The following is a 19835-nucleotide window of genomic DNA, read 5'->3' on the forward strand; positions in this document are numbered from 1 at the left end:
AAGGTAAAAAGGATCCAAGGCTTTGAGCATCAATGGATAGGAGGGCCCAAGGCCTAAGCGGCTAAATCAAGATGTCCCTAACCATGTGCTTGTGGCATGCAGGTCCAAGTGAAAAGCTTGAGACTGAGTGGTTAAAGTCGTGATCCAAAGCAAAAAGAGTGTGCTTAAGAGCTCTGGACACCTCTAACTGGGGACTCTAGCAAAGCTGAGTCACAATCTGAAAAGGTTCACCCAATTATGTGTCTGTGGCATTTATGTATCCGGTGGTAATACTGGAAAACAAAGTGCTTAGGGCCACGGCCAAGACTCATAAAATAGCTGTGCTCAAGAATCAACATACTAAACTAGGAGAATCAATAATACTATCTGAATTCTGAGTTCCTATGGATGCCAATCATTCTGAATTTCAAAGGATAAAGTGAGATACCAAAACTGTTCGGAAGCAAAAAGCTACTAGCCCCGCTCATCTAATTAGAATCTGAGCTTCACTTGAAACTCTGAGATATTATTGCTTCTTGATTTCTTTTTATCCTATTTTATTTATCTAGTTTCTTGGGGACAAGCAATAGTTTAAGTTTGGTCTTGTGATGAGCGGATATTTTATATGCTTTTTGGGGGTAATTTCATGTAGTTTTTAGTATGTTTTAGTTAGTTTTTAGTATATTTTTATTACTTTTTAGGAAAAATTCATATTTATGGACTTTACTATGAGTTTGTGTATTTTTCTGTGATTTCAGGTATTTTCTGGCTGAAATTGAGGGAGCTGAGCAAAAATCTAATTCAGGCTGAAAAAGGACTACTGATGCTGTTGGATTCTGACCTCCCTACACTCAAAATAGATTTTTTGTTGCTACAAAAGTTCAATTGGCGCGCTCTCAATTGGGTTGGAAAGTAGACATCCAGGGCTTTCTATCAATATATAATAGTTCATACTTTTCTTGAACATAAATGATGTAAACTGGCGTTTAACGCCAGTTCCATGTTCCATTCTGGCGTTAAACGCCAGAAACAGGTTACCAGTTGGAGTTAAACGCCCAAAACAGGTCACAACCTAACGTTTAACTCCAGAAACAGCCCAGGCACGTGAGAAGCTCAAGTCTCAGCCCCAGCACACACCAAGTGGGTCCCAGAAGTGGATTTCTGCACTATCTATCTTAGTTTACTCATTTTCTGTAAACCTAGGTTACTAGTTTAGTATTTAAACAACTTTTAGAGACTTATTTTGTACTTCATGACATTTTAGATCTGAACTTTGTACTTTTTGACGGCATGAGTCTCTAAACTTCATTGTTGGCGGGTGAGGAGCTCTGCAGCGTCTCGATGAATTAATGCAATTATTTCTGTTTTCTATTCAAACACGCTTGTTTCTCTCTAAGATGTTCATTCGCACTTTAATATGATGAATGTGATGATCCGTGACACTCATCACTATTCTCAATTTATGAACGCGTGCCTGACAACCACCTCCGTTCTACCTTCGATTGAATGAGTATCTCTTAGATTCCTTAATCAGAATCTTCGTGGTATAAGCTAGAATCCATTGACAGCATTCTTGAGAATTCGAAAAGTCTAAACCTTGTCTGTGGTATTCTGAGTAGGATTCAGGGATTGAATGTCTGTGACGAGCTTCAAACTCACAAGGATTGGGCGTAGTGATAGACGTAAAAGGATCAATGGATCCTATTCCAACATGAGTGAGAACCGACAGATGATTAGCCGTGCGGTGACAGCGCACCTGGACCATTTTCACTGAGAGGACGGATGGTAGCCATTGACAACGGTGATCCACCAACACACAACTTGTCATAGGAGGAACCTTGCGTGTGTGAAAAAGAAGACAGGGAGAAAGCAGAGATTCAGAAGATAAAGCACCTCTTAAACTCCAACACATTCTCCATTACTGCGTAACAATTACTCATTTCATGCTCTTTCACTTTTTACGACTGAAACTAAAGAACCCTATTGGTATCCTGACTAAGAATAATAAGATAACCGTAGCTTGTTTCAAGCCGGCAATCTCCGTGGGATCGACCCTTACTCACGTAAGGTATTACTTGGACGACCCAGTGCACTTGCTGGTCAGTTATGCAGAATTACATAGTGTGAGTATAATTTTCGTGCACCAGTAATTCCGTGCTACTTCTTATCAGAAACCTTCCCCTTGGGCAGGCTCTGATACCACTTCTAAATGTTAAACTTGTAAAGGTTCTTGTAAAGGTTGAATCATTTGAACTTGAAAAATTGGTACCAGTTGTAACATTTTTTGTAAATGCATCATTCTTACTCTATGAATTATTTGTCTAGATTTATAGATTCTTTTATTTTTAATACTTTCTTTAACACTTCTTAAGGATTTATTAGTTTTAGTATTACTAATCAATTTTCTAACTTTGATTATTTTCTTCTTTAACTTTTCTATTTCTACTGTTAATTCTTAATATTCAAGTTTTAATCTTCTTATTTTCATTGCTATTGCCATCATTCTTATTTTTATTTTTCTTTTAATAAACTTTAAAGAAATAAGTTTCTTCTGAAATTCTTTCATATTATAAGCATATAAATAATAATTAAGATAATAAAGAATAATGATTATAAGAAAATAAGGAATAAGATAGTAAGCTTACATAGATGAACTTGTACTATTATTTATTGTAAAGTTGATACAATCTTAAAGATGATTACAAATATTTTAGAGAATCTTTGAGATAAGAGACTATAAGAATAGAGAGAGTCTTAGAGCTTTCAAGTTTTTAATGATCCTGAAGTGAATGAGGATTTTAGTATTTATAGACCTCAAGTGATTACTATTTGGTTACTATTTACCGACAGTACTGTTTCTCGACATTTATTGTTTTACCGACATTTACTATTTGCTTTTTCTATTTTGTCGACATTTACTCTTTGTTTTTTTTTAACAGAGATCATTTTCTTTTTTATTGAACATTGACATTATTTTCTTATATAGTTCTTATTGCTTTTCTGTTACATTTCAAAAGGGTCTTGAGAGTCTTGAAAGTAATGAGCTGGACTAGATTGGACTTCTTCGCCTTCTCCAAGAGGTACGGCCTGGATTGCTTGTAATGAATTCTGGATATCTTCTGCTAATGATGCTGCTGCTAGGGCTGCCATAATTTGTTGTTTTTGTGCTAAGAATAAAGATTCTTATTTATATTCGTTAACATTACTGCACGTAGCTGATATGGCAGGGTGTTTTTGTGAAGCTGTTAAGCATTGATCAATGACTATTTTTCTTCATAAATTCAAATCATATTTGTTCCACCATTTGATTTTTATTACTCTTACTAAATATTGTATACTGAGATATTCTTCAACTACTGCTGAGTCATATTCCCATGTTAAGATCCAGCTAATTTTCATGGTTGTTATGAATGATATGAATTTGTATTCGGGTAGGAATAATGATTTATTTTTAAAATACTCATAAGCCAAACTAGCTTCTTTTGGGAAGAAGTCTTTTAGTGGTCCAAAGGTCTGAAATCATGATTGGAACTATTTTAAAAATTGTAATGATATTCCTTTTCTGAATCAGATGAATCAAGAATGAGGGCTTCGTGCTAGGTATAACATATGATTCCACACTTCTTGATAATCATAGTAAGTATAATTATGGGGTTCAAACTTCAATGAGAAACTCTTAGATTGATATGGGAGTAATTTCCACTCTTGTAAGGATAATATCTTCATGATTTTTATCTTCGAATAAATGGGTTGTTTGGTATTGTGATCCTTATAATGTATTAATTCGATAGATCCAGTGTCTACTAATATGAATTCATAAAATTTTTGGATTTTTTTTGTAGGTTGGTAGGAATGTAATAAAAAGTGTTTGGAAAATTGATTTTGTATAGGATTTTTCTATCTTTTTTGAACCAGTCCTTTTCAATGGTTAATATTCTAATGGGCTTAGGTTTTTTATAATACGGAACTATTCTTTCAATGGTTGGATTTTGTACAGATCTCATGGTTGTAATAAGGTAAACTTGTTGCTTGTAGTAATTTCAGAACTTTTATATGGTAATGATGATGAAGATGCTTTTACAACCTGTGACATAGTCATAGGCCTTAATGATAATGCTTTTGCGGGTAAAGGAGTAATTGGTAATTGTCTTTCTTGTTTTTGGTCAAAAGGCTAACCATAAACTTCATTGGAAATTGTTTTTTGATTTATTTTTCCCCTGCAAAAATTCTCGAGTAAGAATGTCAAGGAGTGAATTTAGTTCGTCTTTTATATGTCCAATAGTAAAATCAAAACATGATAGAATAGCCTGCCACCTTGCAATTATTTGTTTTGAAACCGGATTTTTACAAGGTGGCAGGTTATTCTATCATGTTTTGATTTTACTATTGAACATATAAAGGGTGAACTAAATTCACTTCCTGACTTTCTTACTCGTGAATTTTTGCAGGAAAAAAATGAATCAAAAAATAGCTTCCAGTAAAGATTATGGTCAGCCTCTTTACCAAAAATAAGAAAAATAATTACCAATTACTCCTTTACCCGCAAAAGCATTATCATTAAGGCCTATGACTATGTCACAGGTTGTAAAAGAGTCTTCATTACCATATAAAAGCTTTGAAATTACTACAAACAACAAATTTAACTTATTACAACTATCAGATCTGTACAAAATCCAACCATTAAAAGAACAGTTTTCATATTATGAAAAACCTAATCCCATTAGAATATTAACCAATGAAAAGGACTGGTTCAAAAACGATATAAAAACCTATACAAAACCATTTTCCCAAACACTTTTCATTACATTCCTACCAATTTACAAAAAATCCAAAAATTTTATTAATTCATATTAGTAGACACCGGATTTATCGAATTAACACATTATTAGGATCCTAATACCAAACAGCCCATTTATTCGAAAATATAAATCATGAAGATATTATCCTTACAAGAGTGGGAATTACTTCTATATCAATCTAAGAGTTTCTCATTGAAGTTTGAACCCCAAAATTATACTTACTATGATTATCAAGAATCGTGGAATCATATGTTATACCTAGCACCAAGTCCTCACTCTTGGTTCATCTTCAGAAAAAGAATATCATTACAATTTTTAAATTGATTCTAATCATGATTTCAGACCTTTGGACCACTAAAAGACTTCTTCCCAAAAGAAGCCAATTTGGCTTATGAATGTTTTTAAAATAAATCATCATTCCTATCCAAATACAAATTCATATCATTCATAGCAGCCATGGGAATTAGCTGGATCTTAACATGGGAATATGACTCAGTAGCATTTGAAGAATATCCCAGCATACAATATTTAGTAAGAGTAATAAAATTCAAATAGTGGAACAAATATGATTTGAATTTATTAAGAAAAACAGCCATTGATCAGTGGTTAACAACTTCACAAAAACACCCTGTCATATCAGCTACGAGCAATAATGTTAACGAATATAAAAAAGAATCCCTATTCTTAGAACAGAAACAACAAATTATGGCAGCCCTAACAGAAGCAACATCAAAAAAAGATATCCAGAAATCATTACAAGCAATCTAGTCCAGCTCTTTACTTTCAAGATTCTCAAGACCCTTTTCAAATATAATAGCAAAACAATAAGAAACATATATGAAAATAATGTAAAAGTCCAATAAAAAAATGAACTTTGTAAAAAAAAATGCAAATAATAAATGTCATCAAAACAGCAAAAGCAAACAGTAAATGTCAGCAAAACAATAAATGTCGGCAAATAGTAACCAAATAGTAATCACTTGAGATTTATAAATACTAAAAGCCTCATTCACTTTAGGATCATAAAAAACTTGAAAGCTCTAAAACTCTCTCTATTCTTATATTTTCTGAAATATTTGTAATCATCTTTAAGATTGTATCAACTTTACAATAAATAATAGTACAAGTTCATCTCTATAAGTTTACTATCTTATTCCTTCTTTTCTTATAATCATTATTCTTTATTATTTTAGTTATTATTTATATGCTTATAATATGAAAGAATTTCAAATGAAATTTATTTCTTTAAAGATTATTAGAAGAAAAATGAAAATAAGAATGAAGGCAATAGCAATGAAAATAAGAAGATTAACAATTAAATCTTTAGAATTAATAGTAGAAATAGAAAAATTAAAAAAAATCAAAATTAAAAAATTGATAAGTAATACTAAAATCAATAAATCGTTAAGAAGTGTTAAAGAAAATATTAAAAATAAAAGAATCTATAAAATTAGACAAATAATTCATAGAATAAGAATCATGCATTTACAAAATATGTTACAACTGGTATCAATTTTTCAAGTTAAAATAATTCAACCTTCACAAGAACTTTTAAAATTCATAAGTGAAATAAAACTAGTATTTAAAAAAAAAACTACTCTCAACTTAGTTATCATTTAAAAAATAAAATAAAATTTTACTATTTGTATAATTATCTTAATAAAATAATTAAAAATCATTTTAAATTTTAATTAAATTAAAACTGAATATTAAACCATTAGTGATAAATTTCGTTTTAATTTACAAATCATTATTTATGATCCCCGCAAATACTGATGCGGGTTTCATTTGATGGATGAAAATGAAATTGAAGTTATAACTAGCGGATGCTCTAACAGTTACAGACAATCCACACGCAGATTTAAATTTTGTGTGGTGAGCGTGTGTTGCACTGAAGAAGAAGAAGAAAACAGAAAAGAAAACAATGGCTTCAGCTTGGCTTCATCTCCGTCCTCCTCTCTCTAAATTGTCTCAACAGAGAGCACACCAAATTACTTCCCTGACCTCACTCAAATTCACCACTTCCACCAAAACCAACTTCATCACGAAACCTCTCTCAGTGCGCTTCGCTTTAACCCAGTCTGACTCCTCCAATTCCAAATCCATCGAACCTGATCCCTCCGCGCTTCTCCAACATATTGCCGTAAGCCCTTCATTTTCTCAATTTCTTTATTTCTCGCTTTAAACTCTTTCTTTTCTGTTTTATATGAGTTTAGGTGCCTTAATTTCCCTCGCGTTTCCGTTGCAGGACAGTTTTGATCTTCCTTCTGATTACTTCGCTCAGCTTCCCCGGGATCTTCGTTTGGATGTGAGTGCCCTCGACATCATTCCTTCTCTCTGCACTCTACACGTTGCTTATTTATTTATTTATTTATTTTTGACATTTTATTGATTAAATAAAAGCAAATTAAATAAATAAATGTTCCTTTCGAGTTGTATTTGTGATTTGTGCAGCTGAACGATGCCGCATTCGATCTATCAAAGGGACCAGTCTTGGACGAGGTTGGTACTTAAATACTATTCACTGTTTATCCTTTTCAAGAGCAAAGCACACAAGTAGAATTCATTGGATAACATTCAGAATGAAGTTCAAACTACATTCTCATTATAACAGTTTACAATTACTTATGCCTGTAATTGATACTACTTTCTCGTATTGCCAAGCTCAACGCTACTAACCACCAAAAAGGCAAAAGTTCAACTCTACTAACTGTAAATTAAAAAGGTTAAACTCTACTAATATAGGATAATTAGACCTATTATACCTGTTACAAGTTATGTTGAAGCATTTGAGTTTTACAAAAAATCACATGTATCCCCGTTAATCAATTTTTGATTGCTTCTTATTCTATTGTGTTTGGTACTTTGATGTATTTACCAATTCAGAATAGAATGGATAGTCTTTGATTCTCGATCCCACTTCTGATAATGGCGTATTTATTTAATGGGGAATAATGTACTTACTCAGTGTGGGCAAGAGTTGGGGGAAATACTGCTAAACATCACCCGGGCATGGGAACGTGGCGACACGTCAGCTTCCTACTCTTTATTGACCAAGCTTCCTTCTATGGAGGAGAATTTGACAGGCAGTGCCAAATCAGGTAAGCCCATAGATGAATAACAAAAGATATCAATGTGGTTTTTGATAGGATGATCGTCCAAACAACCTCCTCACTACGAAATAAAGGAGGGCATGGCTTGAAGTTGAAGGTCTCTTTGTTCTCTTTGTTGCTTAGCACTTGGCAAGCGGTTGGTATCTGCTGGAAGAAGGTTCCAGTCAATGGGTCAGTATGGCCAAGGTGAGCCACAAAAGGTATTAACACTTCAAAATTGTGCTGATGGGTCAGGCTTCAATAATCTTTATCCTTAAGTGAATAAAAAAAAAATGGTTGACATTTTTGGGTGAATAAGTGACTGATATTTAATCAGAATGAAGCATTCTGGGTTTTGCTCTTTTCTCAGTTCTTTTAGTGTTAATGATGTTCTCGTTTGAAACATGTATTGTATCAAATTTAGGATATTAGGCTAATATTAGGACCGAAAGAGAAAGGCCCGGAAAGTAGGTACCATAAAGTTTTTCTCTGTAATCAGTTCCTTGTTTGATTTTAGCAATGTTTGGTTTTTGTTATGTTTCTCTGAAATCACTCTTGCAAATATCTTTGATTATAAGCTGTTTTGTTCACAAAATAAGCTAATGCAACCATACAAAGCATTGAAGTGTATTGATAGATGAGGATTAGCACTTACTACCATACTAGTCACGGTGCAAAGATGTATCAAAATATGATACTGACAGATAAAAGCCAATGAATGAGCAGTATTAGTTTTTGTCTGATGACACACTATATGGCAATGTTTAACCATCATAGATTGCAAAAGCAATGATCACAGCTGGGAAAGCTCTATCAGCTATTTCAACTTCTGCAAGAATAGATGAACAACCGAAAGAAGCAGCTAGGATGCTGAAGGTCAGAAATTTATTACTTCCAGTTTCTGAATAAGAAACTATTACTGTTAAACTGCAAAATCAGTAATTCCTTTGGCAACTGCAGTTCGGAGAATTGCAGCTTGAAATAACACCAGACAACGCTAATATCGGTGCGGTAATTGGAGTTGTTTTTGGGTATGTTTTGCACATTAAACTTTTTTATCTTTCATTATAAGAAATAAGGCTGACACAGGAGAACCCAATTCTTGTATAATTTATTTCAACTTTGAACACAGGATCCTTTCATTTGAAATAGCTAATGGAATTGAAAACATTCCAGAGAGTTCCTTGCAGTACGCAAATGACAATGCACTGCTGCTCGCTAAGGTGCTTTAAAATAACTTCTCACTCACAGTATAGGTTCACATGGTTTTGTTAAGTGTTAAACTCTATTCTAATTTCTGATGCCGAAAATTTGCAAATATTTGCTGTATTTCATATAGTCTTTAAGGGGAGCCTTGCTTGCTCTATTCTACTGTTCCACGGTCCTGTCTGCATTCACAACAGTTGGGCTTGTTCTACTTGGGATACAACTAAGATCAAAGAAAGATTGAGCTTCTCAGTTTTGCTTCTAATTGTATGTGGTGGTGAGGTAATAGAGATGCACTATTAGGTTCTTTCGTAGAATACAATCATTGTAAAGTTACAAACTCATCATATAGTTGCGAAAACCACACTATAGCTATATGTATTCTGTTTAATGTAAAATTTAATACATATTATATGGTCTTGTTTGGATTTTTAATAGTATTTATTATTTTTTATATTTTATATAAAAATATTTTTTTAATAGAAAAAACAAGTTTTGTTTGGATAGCAAATATAAGTACTTTTTCTAATCAGTCCTACTATATATACAAGCTTTTTTAACAAACAAGTTTAAACAAGTTAACGTTAACCCAACAAAACTCACATAAAGCGTATGTGAAATCACGCTATTCTGCTTCGTGTTTCTTCTTCTTACTTGTGTCCCGCATTCCTCCTCCAACGTTTGTGTCCCGCATTTTTCCTCCTCCTCCGCCTATTCTTTTTTCTTTGCGATCCTTCTTCTTCTTCTTCTTTGCGTGTTTCATCCTCTGTCGTTTTTTTTATTGCTGCTGTTGTTGCTGCAATTTTTTTCCTCCTCCTCTTTCTATTGATTTTGCAACATTATGTATTTTTTTATTCTTTGTTTGATTTTTTTCTCTAAAAAAGAATTATGGAAAAATGAAATAAGAAGCTAAAGAAAAAGAAGCAACAGAAGATGAGGAGGAAGAAGAGGAAAAGTTTTAAATTATGCAGAACTTATCAAAATAAAAATATACTGAAATTTCTTAACAAAAACACAAATTTCTTAATTTTTACACCAAAATTTTGCTACAAGCACATAAATATTTTCATTAATGAATTTTTTTCTTCATTTTTTTTATAGAAAATGACAAATCGATCCCTAACTTTTTGGTCTATGGACATTTAAATTCTTGAGAACTTAAAAATACATCTAAGTCCCTGACCTCTTCAAAATTTGGACGTATTGAACCCTGAGTATAATTTGTCCAAATTTAAAAACTCTCTCATGTGTGCATCGGTATCAATCAGGTCAGTATAACAGGAGTCACGTTTAATTTTTTCGTTGAGTCTGACAGACCCAAATGAACATGAGGGATCAATATGTCCAGATTTTGAAAAAGTCAGGTATTTAAATGTATTTTCAAATCTTTGAGAACTTAAATGTCTGTAGATCAAAAGGTCAAGGACCTATTCATCCTTTTCTTTTTTTATTTCTTTATTTCTTTTAGTTGAATGAATGTAGGAATTTTTTATTTAAATTAAATAAATATAATATTTACCGATTTAAATAAGCGTGCAAGTATTTACTGAAATACGTTTCTAGTTGCATCTCAGATACAGTGAGAAAAACCCAAAAATGAACATATCTCGAATGCACTGACCCCATTCCGAGATATGACTGGCATGCCCCGTATCACAGAACGGGGTCAGTGCATCCGAGATATGTTCATTTTTTGGTTTTCCCCACTGTATCTGAGATGTGACTAGAAGCGTGTTTTGGTAAATACTTGCACGTTTATTTAAATCGGTAAATATTATATTTATTTAATTTAAATAAAAAATTATGAATATAGATTCATCCTTTTCCAAATAAATTTACAATTTTATGTGTTTCTTCTTTTTTTGTTTGATTTTTTTTGTTTTTATTTTTGTTAAGAGAGTAAAACAATATGAGTTCAAAAAGACATGCATAAAATATTACCAGAAGCACTAGAACAAATTCTATAGTCGTCACAAAAAATCGATGAACAAAATTCCTGATAAATGGACAAAACAGTTGCAAATCACTCAAATATATACAAAATAATATCAGAAGTACAATAACAATATTTTGTTGTCTAGTTACAAGATAAAGAGGATGATAGCAACAAGTGCACCTCAATTCACATAAAATACACCAAAAGACATACTTAGTACACCGAAATACAAACCAAAATATACAGCTATTATTTTTTATTACATCATACAATATGAATTCAAAAAGTCATGAAACTCAATGAAACATGAATAAAATGATACCAGAAGCACTAGAACGAAATTCTATGATTTGTTACAAGAAATTGATGAACAAAATTCTTGATAAATAGATAAAAAACAGTTGTAAATCACTCAAATATGTACAAATAACATAAGAACACAATAAAAATATTATGTTGTCTAGTTACAGCATAAAAAAGATAACAGCACTAAGTACACCTCAATTCACACGAGATACACCGAAAGACAAACAAAATACACCAAAATACAAACCAAAATACACAGCTATTATTTTTTTATTACATTATACAATGCGAGTTTAAAAAGACATGCAACTCAATGAAACATGCATAAAATAATACCAGAAGCACTAAAACAAAATTCTATAGTTTGTTACAACAAATTGATGAACAAAATTCTTGATAAATGGATAAAAACAGTTGTAAATCACTCAAATATGTACAAAATAACATCATAAGCACAATAACAATATTTTGTTGTCTAGTTATAGCATAAAGAGGACGACAACAACAAATACACCTTAATTCACAAGAAATATACCAAAAGACAAACAAAATACACCGAAACACAAACCAAAATACACCACTATTATTTTTTATTATATCATACAATGTGTGTTCAAAAAGACATCCAACTTATTTCTTTTTTTCTTTTAGTTGAATGAATGTAGATTCATCATCTTCCAAGTAATTTTTCAGTATTATGTGTTTCTTTTTCTTCTTTGTTAGATTTCTTTTTATTCTAGTTAAGAGAGTAAAACAAGAAGAAACTTGAGAAGTTAAAACAAGAAGAAAAAGATGAATATAAAAAAAAGAAGATGATGATGATGATGAAAAAGAAGAAGAAGCAGTAGCAAAAGATGCGGAGGAAGAAGAGGAAGACTTTTGAATTATAGAAAATTTATCAGAATATAAATACACCGAAATTTCTTAACAATAACACAAAATGTCTTAGTTTTTACACCAAAATTTTGCTACAAATACACATTTTTTTTAATGCTGTATTTTTTTATTTTTCTTTTTTTTATTTCTTTTTTTTTGGTTGAATGAATGTTGATTCATCCCCTTTCTAATAATTTTACGGTATTATGTGTTTCTTTTTTTCTTCATTTGATTTTTTTCTATTCTTAGTAAAAGAGTAAAATAAGAAGAAAAAGATGAACAAGAAAAGAAGATGATAATGATGAATACAGAAGCTTCTCAATTTTGACACCAAAATTTTTAATTGTTACACAAGATTTTAAGAGGATTATCATTAATTAATTCGGTGCATTGAGAGTTATCATTAAGTAATTTTGGTGTATTCTAAATTTAATTTCGGTGCATTCTGAATCTAAATAAGATACAATTTTAGTCTAAGCTTATTTTCGGAATACACCTCAATTAATTCTGAAATTAGAATAAAAATACATTGAAATTTTTTAACAATGACACATAAAATTCTTAGTTTTTACACTAAAATTTTGCTACAAATGCGTAAAAATATTTTTTTAATGTTGTATTTTTTCTTTTTTCTTTCTTTTTTTAGTTGAATGAATGTATGTTCATCCTTTTCTAAGTAATTTTACAGCATTATGTGTTTCTTCTTATTCTTTGTTTGATTTTTGTTTTTGTTTTTATTATTGCTAAGAAAGTGAAACAAGAAGGTAAAACAAGAAGGAAAAGATGAATAAGAAAAAAAATGATGATAATAATGAAAAGGAAGAAACAGTAAAAGATGAGGAGGAAAAGGAAGTCTTTTTAATTATGCAAAACTTATCAGAATAAAAATACCCGAAATTTCATAACAATAACATATAAATTTCTTAATTTTTACCGGAAATTTAGCTACAAATCGCAATTAACTCAGAAATGCTCCAAAATTATTTAATGATTGCGATACACAAACTCAGTTTGAAAACAACACACAAAATAATTGAATTATCAATAAAAACACATCCTAATTTGGATCAGGAAAAGTCATCAATATGTCAAAATTTCTATGATAACGATAACAATAACAATGATAACAATAACAACAATACGTATAAGAAGAAGACGATGATGACTATAACAATGATGATCATGATGATGAAAAAGATGGAGGAGAAGGAGGAAAAAGAAGGAGAAAAAGAAATCCCAATAAGAAAAGAAGGAGGAAAAAGTGGAAGAGGAGGTGGTGGTAACGATAACGAAAGTGTAGCAGGGGCGCGAAGTAAAATATGCGCGCGAGTATAAATGACTTTGTTGAACTTGTCTGGTTAAATGACTTGTACGTAGAGATTAATTCCTTTTTAATAGATAATTGATTAAAATCTTCTTTGAATTTTGGTTTTTTAAAAAAGCAACATATTTATTGTTTAAAATTAAAGTTTTTTTGCTTTTTTTTCGTAAAGTACTTTCTAAAACATTGTGTACAAATGTATATATAATCCTGTAAAAGTATTTTTTTTAAGCGTTTCTTTCTTTAAATAAGCTAATCCAAACAAGTACTAAGCTAACATCTTTTGGTTGAATTCCTTTCATCTTTGCAGCTAAATTCTTTAATGTGAAAACTTTATGATATGTGCACAATCTGCATATGTATGAATACTTATTTTTATTGTTTATTCACGGGAAGAAATCAAATTGCATGTTACAATTAATTTGTCAAATTCTATAAATGGAGATTATTAAATTTCAATGATTTTATTGTTTAGGAGTCCGATGACCTATAACTCTCTTTTAGACATTTAGGAGCCAGGTTGTATGTTAGGGTTTACGGTGGAGTTGCATTTATGGTTGCTGTAATAATGCTGTATTGTTGTCTTGTTGACCTCAAACGCTATTGCCACACGTGGTGGATTTGGTTAATTAATTAACTTCTTGTCGTTTGCTAATGATTTTTGAGTAAAAGACAAATAGGTCTCCGACCTTTTAAGACGAGGACATTTTCGTCCCTCAAGATTGGAAAATACATTTCGATTCCTTACGTTTTAAAATGGCTGACAATTGTACCCCTGTGTCTATTTTGGGCCAAAAGCGGCAACGGAGCCAACTGACATGGAAGAGTAGAGAATGATGTGTCCATTACACTTGTTGAAGTGGACTGGGACAAATTATTAGTGGAAAAATTCGTCCCTTAATGACCAAAACGACGCCGTAAGCATGAGTGAGCCCTATTTCATCAAAATGCAAGGTGGAAGTCATGGCCACTGCTGGTGCGATCGTCCATGAAAGACCATTAAACTTTCTGTGATGGTTTCCATTGCCGTTTTCACTCTTTGACTTTTGCAATTTTCTTGTTTTTCTATTTCATGTAAGACCATTAAACATTCTGTGATGGTTTCCATTGCCGTTGTCGTGGAATTATGCGGGTTCACTTCAGTCTAGATAGCATGATATATACATGCTTATAATTCTTGATCATTTCTGACTGCTTGCCTCAGCAGGGTCAACCAACTCAGCTTCTACAATTTCAGGGACATGGGGCTGGGTTCTTGTGGGATAAGATTGACCAGAATATGCAAACCATTTACCGGTTAGAGCCATACCCATCATGTCATATATCTTCCCTCCAAGCTGCGATGGATTATCAGGCTGCGCACATACAAGCACATCAAGAAATAATGTCACACGTAAAGTTAAAATAGCCAATATATGCAGCACCTTGATCACATTAACAACTCAACTTCAATGACTTTCAAAGCAATAGTATTAACCGAGCTAATGAACTTATTGTAAAACCACTGGAAACCAAAGCTGCATCATAGAGAAGGTCAATAGCTCTGAGGGCATCTTGATCATCAGGGTTTGTTTTGAATGCAGCTTGAAAATTACGTAGAGTACATTGTTAATTTGTTATGTAAAATCCTCAAAATTTGTCATTAAGTATATGGTAGAAAGGAAGACCCACCTTTCCATGTTTGCAGCCAACCAAATTTTCCTGACACCAGAACACAGGGTGAAGAGCTTAGTCTGTTTGAAATTTGCACACTTGCAACTTTATCCCCAAATGTTTCTTAATCCAGTCACAAGTTTGGCCGAATTCTTGTTTCATGTCCTTTTCCCTTTCTTCATTCTTATCACCTGTAGAAACAACAAATCAAATTTAACTAGCTATAAAGAAGAACCAAGCCATGATGAATCCATTGAAAAACAAGGACTACTATATATTTGGTTGATGAAAATGCTGATACCGTTGACTAAATGAGCATTTTCCTAAAACATGAAGTATATCAAGCATTTGGGATATGTTATTCCCATACACCACGCAATAGGAACATACATAGATCCAAGTCTTCCTTGCTAATATAAACAAAATTCTTTTCCTTATATGACTTGAGGTTTTGAATAGCAACCTCATTAATTGGATCCACTGGAAACAGTACCTAAGAAAAAATCACAAACACCAATATTAAGAAATGATATAATTAATCCATACAAAGTTATATACTTAGGAAAGAAAACAAACTTATACTTCAAGATCCTTCTCTGCAAGTCTCTCCAAGAAAGGTGTGTTCTTTGCACTATTCACACTATCGGCTGCAATGTAATAAATATCTTTTTGATCAGGCTTCATGTTCTCAACATATTCATCTAAGCTGATCAGTTCTTCTTCACTTTGGGATGAGAAAAACCTAAGCAATGGAGCGATGCGTTTGTGATTCTCACGATCTTTAATACAACCCAGTTTCAAATGTTTGCCAAAATTCTCCCAGAACTTCTCATAGTCCTGCATACAAAGCAAGACATCTGGTCAAACCAATAAACACATATAGACATACGGATAGTATTAGTGAATCTAAGTTAACACAATTTATCCTATGTAGAATGGGATAATGGCAGAATGTGTACAACTAAAATTCGTCAAAATATGAACATAACTCCCTGTTATGACTCATACATATCCCCAAAATCATGTCAAAAGCTTTCCGAACTAAACGTTTCCTCATAATCCGCACCTTCATGAAACATGGAAAAAAGGATAAGCAAGATGAAGAACCCCCTCACTCTTTCATGGACGATCACACTAGCAGCGGCCATGACTTCCACCTTGCATTTTGATGAAATAGGGCTCACTCATGTTTATGGCGTTGTTTTGGCCATTAAGGGACGAATTTGTTCACTAATAATTTGTCCCAATCCACTTCAGCAGCAAGTGTAACGGGCACGTCATTCTCCACTCCTCCATTTTAGCTGGCTCCGTTGTCGTTTTTGGTTCAAAATGGACGGAGGGGTATAATTGTCAGTCGTTTTAAAACGTAAGGGGTCGAAATGTATTTTCCAATCTTGAGGAACGAAAATTTCATCATCTTAAAAAGTCAAGGACCTATTTGTCTTTTATTCATGATTTTTTTAATCTACGTTAACGACGGTAAACTTTATAGTGTTACTGTACGGTATTGGTTGTAACTTCAAGTATTTGTTGATAAACATATGAGCCTTTAGAAATTTGAGGCACAATTTATTAATGATGTCGCTTGTATTCTCATGTTTGGGTTTGTTTCTAATTGACAACAAGGTTATTGAATCGTAATTTATAAATCGAATCTTTAGGCCAAAATTTGAATAGTTAATTGTATATGGTTTGGAATCGTAAGATTAAAAAACATACAATATATAATATTTTACATAAAAAATACAAAAGCAATAATATAAATCATTACTCAAGTCATATATACTCTAAAAAGTAAAGATAATTCCGGATAAAATCTTAAATATAATTAAAAAAAGTATTCACACTGAAAATAAGTAGAATGCACTGTTTGTCTGTTTCGATGCTTGAATTTTTCTTTCGTGGGCCTTTTAGAGCCCAACAAAAACATCGCATCACACAACACTCTTCCCTAATTTCATAGATAATCGTTCTAATGTCAAAAACAAAAAAAGATACCTTGTGGTTCCCTGCTTCTTGAAAATTCTTTGCTTGCTTTACTTGCTGGTCAAAGAACATCCACGCGGAACCCTCTTCATTTGCTTTCCACCACCAGCTGCCAGGGCCTTGTGCTTGTGTAGCGACCTCATGCTTAAGCACGGTCTGAATCATTGTTCGAGCTACGATTCACAATTTGGATTTAACTCGTATGACAATGACATTGAATCGAACATTTTGAGGCATGTGTAATTCAAACCAACAATTTGAATCAAAGATCCGAACTCGTATCTCGACTCGCATGATTCACCATTCGGAATCGTGCGATTCTTGACTTCCTTGATTGACAGCACAAGCATCAACTATGGATGTATCTCAAGAGTGGGAGATTATGATCTTTTCCAGATGTTCAAATTAATGTTTTGTTAGTTTGGAATTGGTTGTAATGCACTAAGTTGTCGTCGAAATATACTTGTCAGTGTGGATGTTGCAAGCTAGATTTGCACTGATATGTTACAGAATGCAACAATGTTTAGTCTTTTCTGCTTTGCCCATAATGTATTTGTTTATGAGGATCTTGAAGTCTGATGGATGCCAATTTTCCGATCAATCAGAGCAATGACTGTTCTTATGGGAAGAACTACTTAGCTTGAAGAAGTTAAATGAAGATGGTAGTTAATGTGAAAAGAGTAAGCAAATATTATTCTTTTTGGCTTCGAAGTAAAAAAGTATAGCTACTAGGGGTGTTATGGGTTCAATTTTTACAGAGTACCAATCAATCAGTTTGCTGACTATGTAACAACTGAACCGAACCAAAAGTGGTTTGGTTCGATCAATTTTTTTATTTTTAAATCCTAACTAATAGAAAATTAATCTCAGTAAAATGATGTTCAAAACAATCAATAAACTAAAATAACATTACATTACATTTAAATTCAACACAATTTCAACTCATTCCAACAACTAAACATAAAACAAACACATTTGTTATGTCTAAAATTTTCATTTCAATGCATTACTAAGTTACTTTTTCGGTTTGGTTCAGTTTCTGTCAAGCTAACCGAAAACTGAACCGAACCGATCGATTTAATTTGAAAAAAACAAAAAAAAACCAATTTTTTTAGTTTTTTATTCAGTTGTTGTAAATTTTGGTTCGATTTTGTGGTAAATTTTGGTTCAATTCAATAACTTACACCCCTAATAGCTACACAAGCAGTAACAATTATAGCAAGGTAAAATTACTAAACATACAAATTGATAAGCTCATAAGAAATAAGTTGACAAGATGGTGATTTGGATAAATTAACTAGTTTCAATTTTTGATTTGGTTAAAATTAGATAAACCAACTAGTTGTAATATTTAACTTAGCCAAATAACATAATAGCAAATCATGTTATAAACGATTAAGATGATAAGGCTAAGTTGATATTTATTGTCATGCAACTCCACAGAGCTTTTCATGGGCAAAGGAGAGCTATAGCTCCTCCAAAGTTTTATTAAAAATTAGTAATGCCTTTAATTCGATAAAATTAGCCAAATTGATTAAACTTTGCAATATCAATTCATGTACACGAGTTCAACTCCCACAATTCCCATTCACTTCCAATTTTTTCGTTTGGACAGTAAACTTTAATTTTAATTTTAAATTTAGCTTGTTGCATTCATGGGCATTGGGCTTGCCTAATTTGATAAAAGCTAATAGAATGCAAACTACACCTATTGACCCTATCTCAGTTACTGAGTATCAACTTCGTAGGAAAAAAAAAGTTTAGCAATTTTAATCCATAAAAAAAATTAGCAATTTAGCAATATCACCCGAACAAGAGAGATGAGTTTGACGAGCTTATCCATATCAAAAGGATGTGTACAATTATTTTTTATTTGGTTTAAATCATCTAGACAATTTCAATTATCTTTTTATTGAGATTTTTTGTGCTTTAATCAATACTTCTTGGAGTTGCCTTGTGCTTTGATTATTATAGAAAATTAGTGAAAGATGTTAGGCATGAACAAAGAAGAAGATGGATAATCAAAGAAACCTTTGAAGAAGCAAGGAAGTTGTCAAAAGTTGGAAACAAACCAAAGAGAAGTTCAAAAAGAATTTATAACCCTAACCTCTTCATACTCCAACAAGAAAACCTTGAGCTACAAAGCTCCAAATGAGGTGACTCCAGTTTCATGCGTACGCATCCCTCATGTGTACCAACAACTAGTGCAGCAGAAAAGGAGGTCAAGCGTAGCCAACGAGCTATAGCTCAAATGGAAAAATCTCCCCATACTCACTTAGAGGTTGCGGGTTTGAGTCTCCCTATCTTTGGTTAAAAAAAAAGGAGGTCATGCGTACGCATCCCTCATGCGTACGCATGACACCCAGTTCTCATAGAAAAATACGAAGTGTGAAAAAAACTGATGTGTGCAGCGTGTGGCAACAAACACACCACTTCCCTTGTAGCCTCCAACCTTCATCCAAGGCACAATTCACAATCAATCAAAATCACAAAGGACCCATTAACAAGCAAGAATTTTCTAGAGATAGTTAGGAAAATTGAATTTGATGTAATTTGAATTTAGTTTGCATTTGAATTTGAGTTTTAGAGTAATATAAATATCCATAGATGATATATTGTTGGGGCACCTCTACCCATTTCTTTAGGCACATTCTTCATACATTCTCTTTTTCTTCTTCACA

General features: G+C 32.4%; 2 protein-coding genes across 2 annotated transcripts; one reads left to right on the forward strand and one right to left on the reverse strand.

Moving 5' to 3' along the window:
* Positions 1-6570: 6570 nt before the first annotated feature.
* LOC107465940 (uncharacterized) lies at positions 6571-9511 on the forward strand. Its single transcript, XM_016084924.3, has 9 exons — positions 6571-6921; positions 7027-7086; positions 7233-7280; positions 7747-7879; positions 8015-8091; positions 8648-8746; positions 8831-8901; positions 9003-9093; positions 9210-9511. Exons 1-9 carry the CDS (start codon positions 6703-6705, stop codon positions 9318-9320), a joined length of 909 nt encoding a protein of 302 aa, XP_015940410.1. The 5' UTR covers positions 6571-6702; the 3' UTR covers positions 9321-9511.
* Positions 9512-14696: 5185 nt separating this feature from the next.
* On the reverse strand, positions 14697-17319 carry LOC110275476 (heat shock protein 90-6, mitochondrial-like). Its single transcript, XM_021131658.2, has 6 exons — positions 17167-17319; positions 16153-16234; positions 15751-16025; positions 15559-15661; positions 15268-15359; positions 14697-14870 (listed from the first exon to the last, which is right to left on the reverse strand). Exons 1-6 carry the CDS (start codon positions 17317-17319, stop codon positions 14697-14699), a joined length of 879 nt encoding a protein of 292 aa, XP_020987317.2.
* Positions 17320-19835: the final 2516 nt, after the last annotated feature.

Source organism: Arachis duranensis, chromosome 9, assembly GCF_000817695.3.
Source record: "Arachis duranensis cultivar V14167 chromosome 9, aradu.V14167.gnm2.J7QH, whole genome shotgun sequence".
NCBI lineage: Eukaryota > Viridiplantae > Streptophyta > Magnoliopsida > Fabales > Fabaceae > Arachis > Arachis duranensis.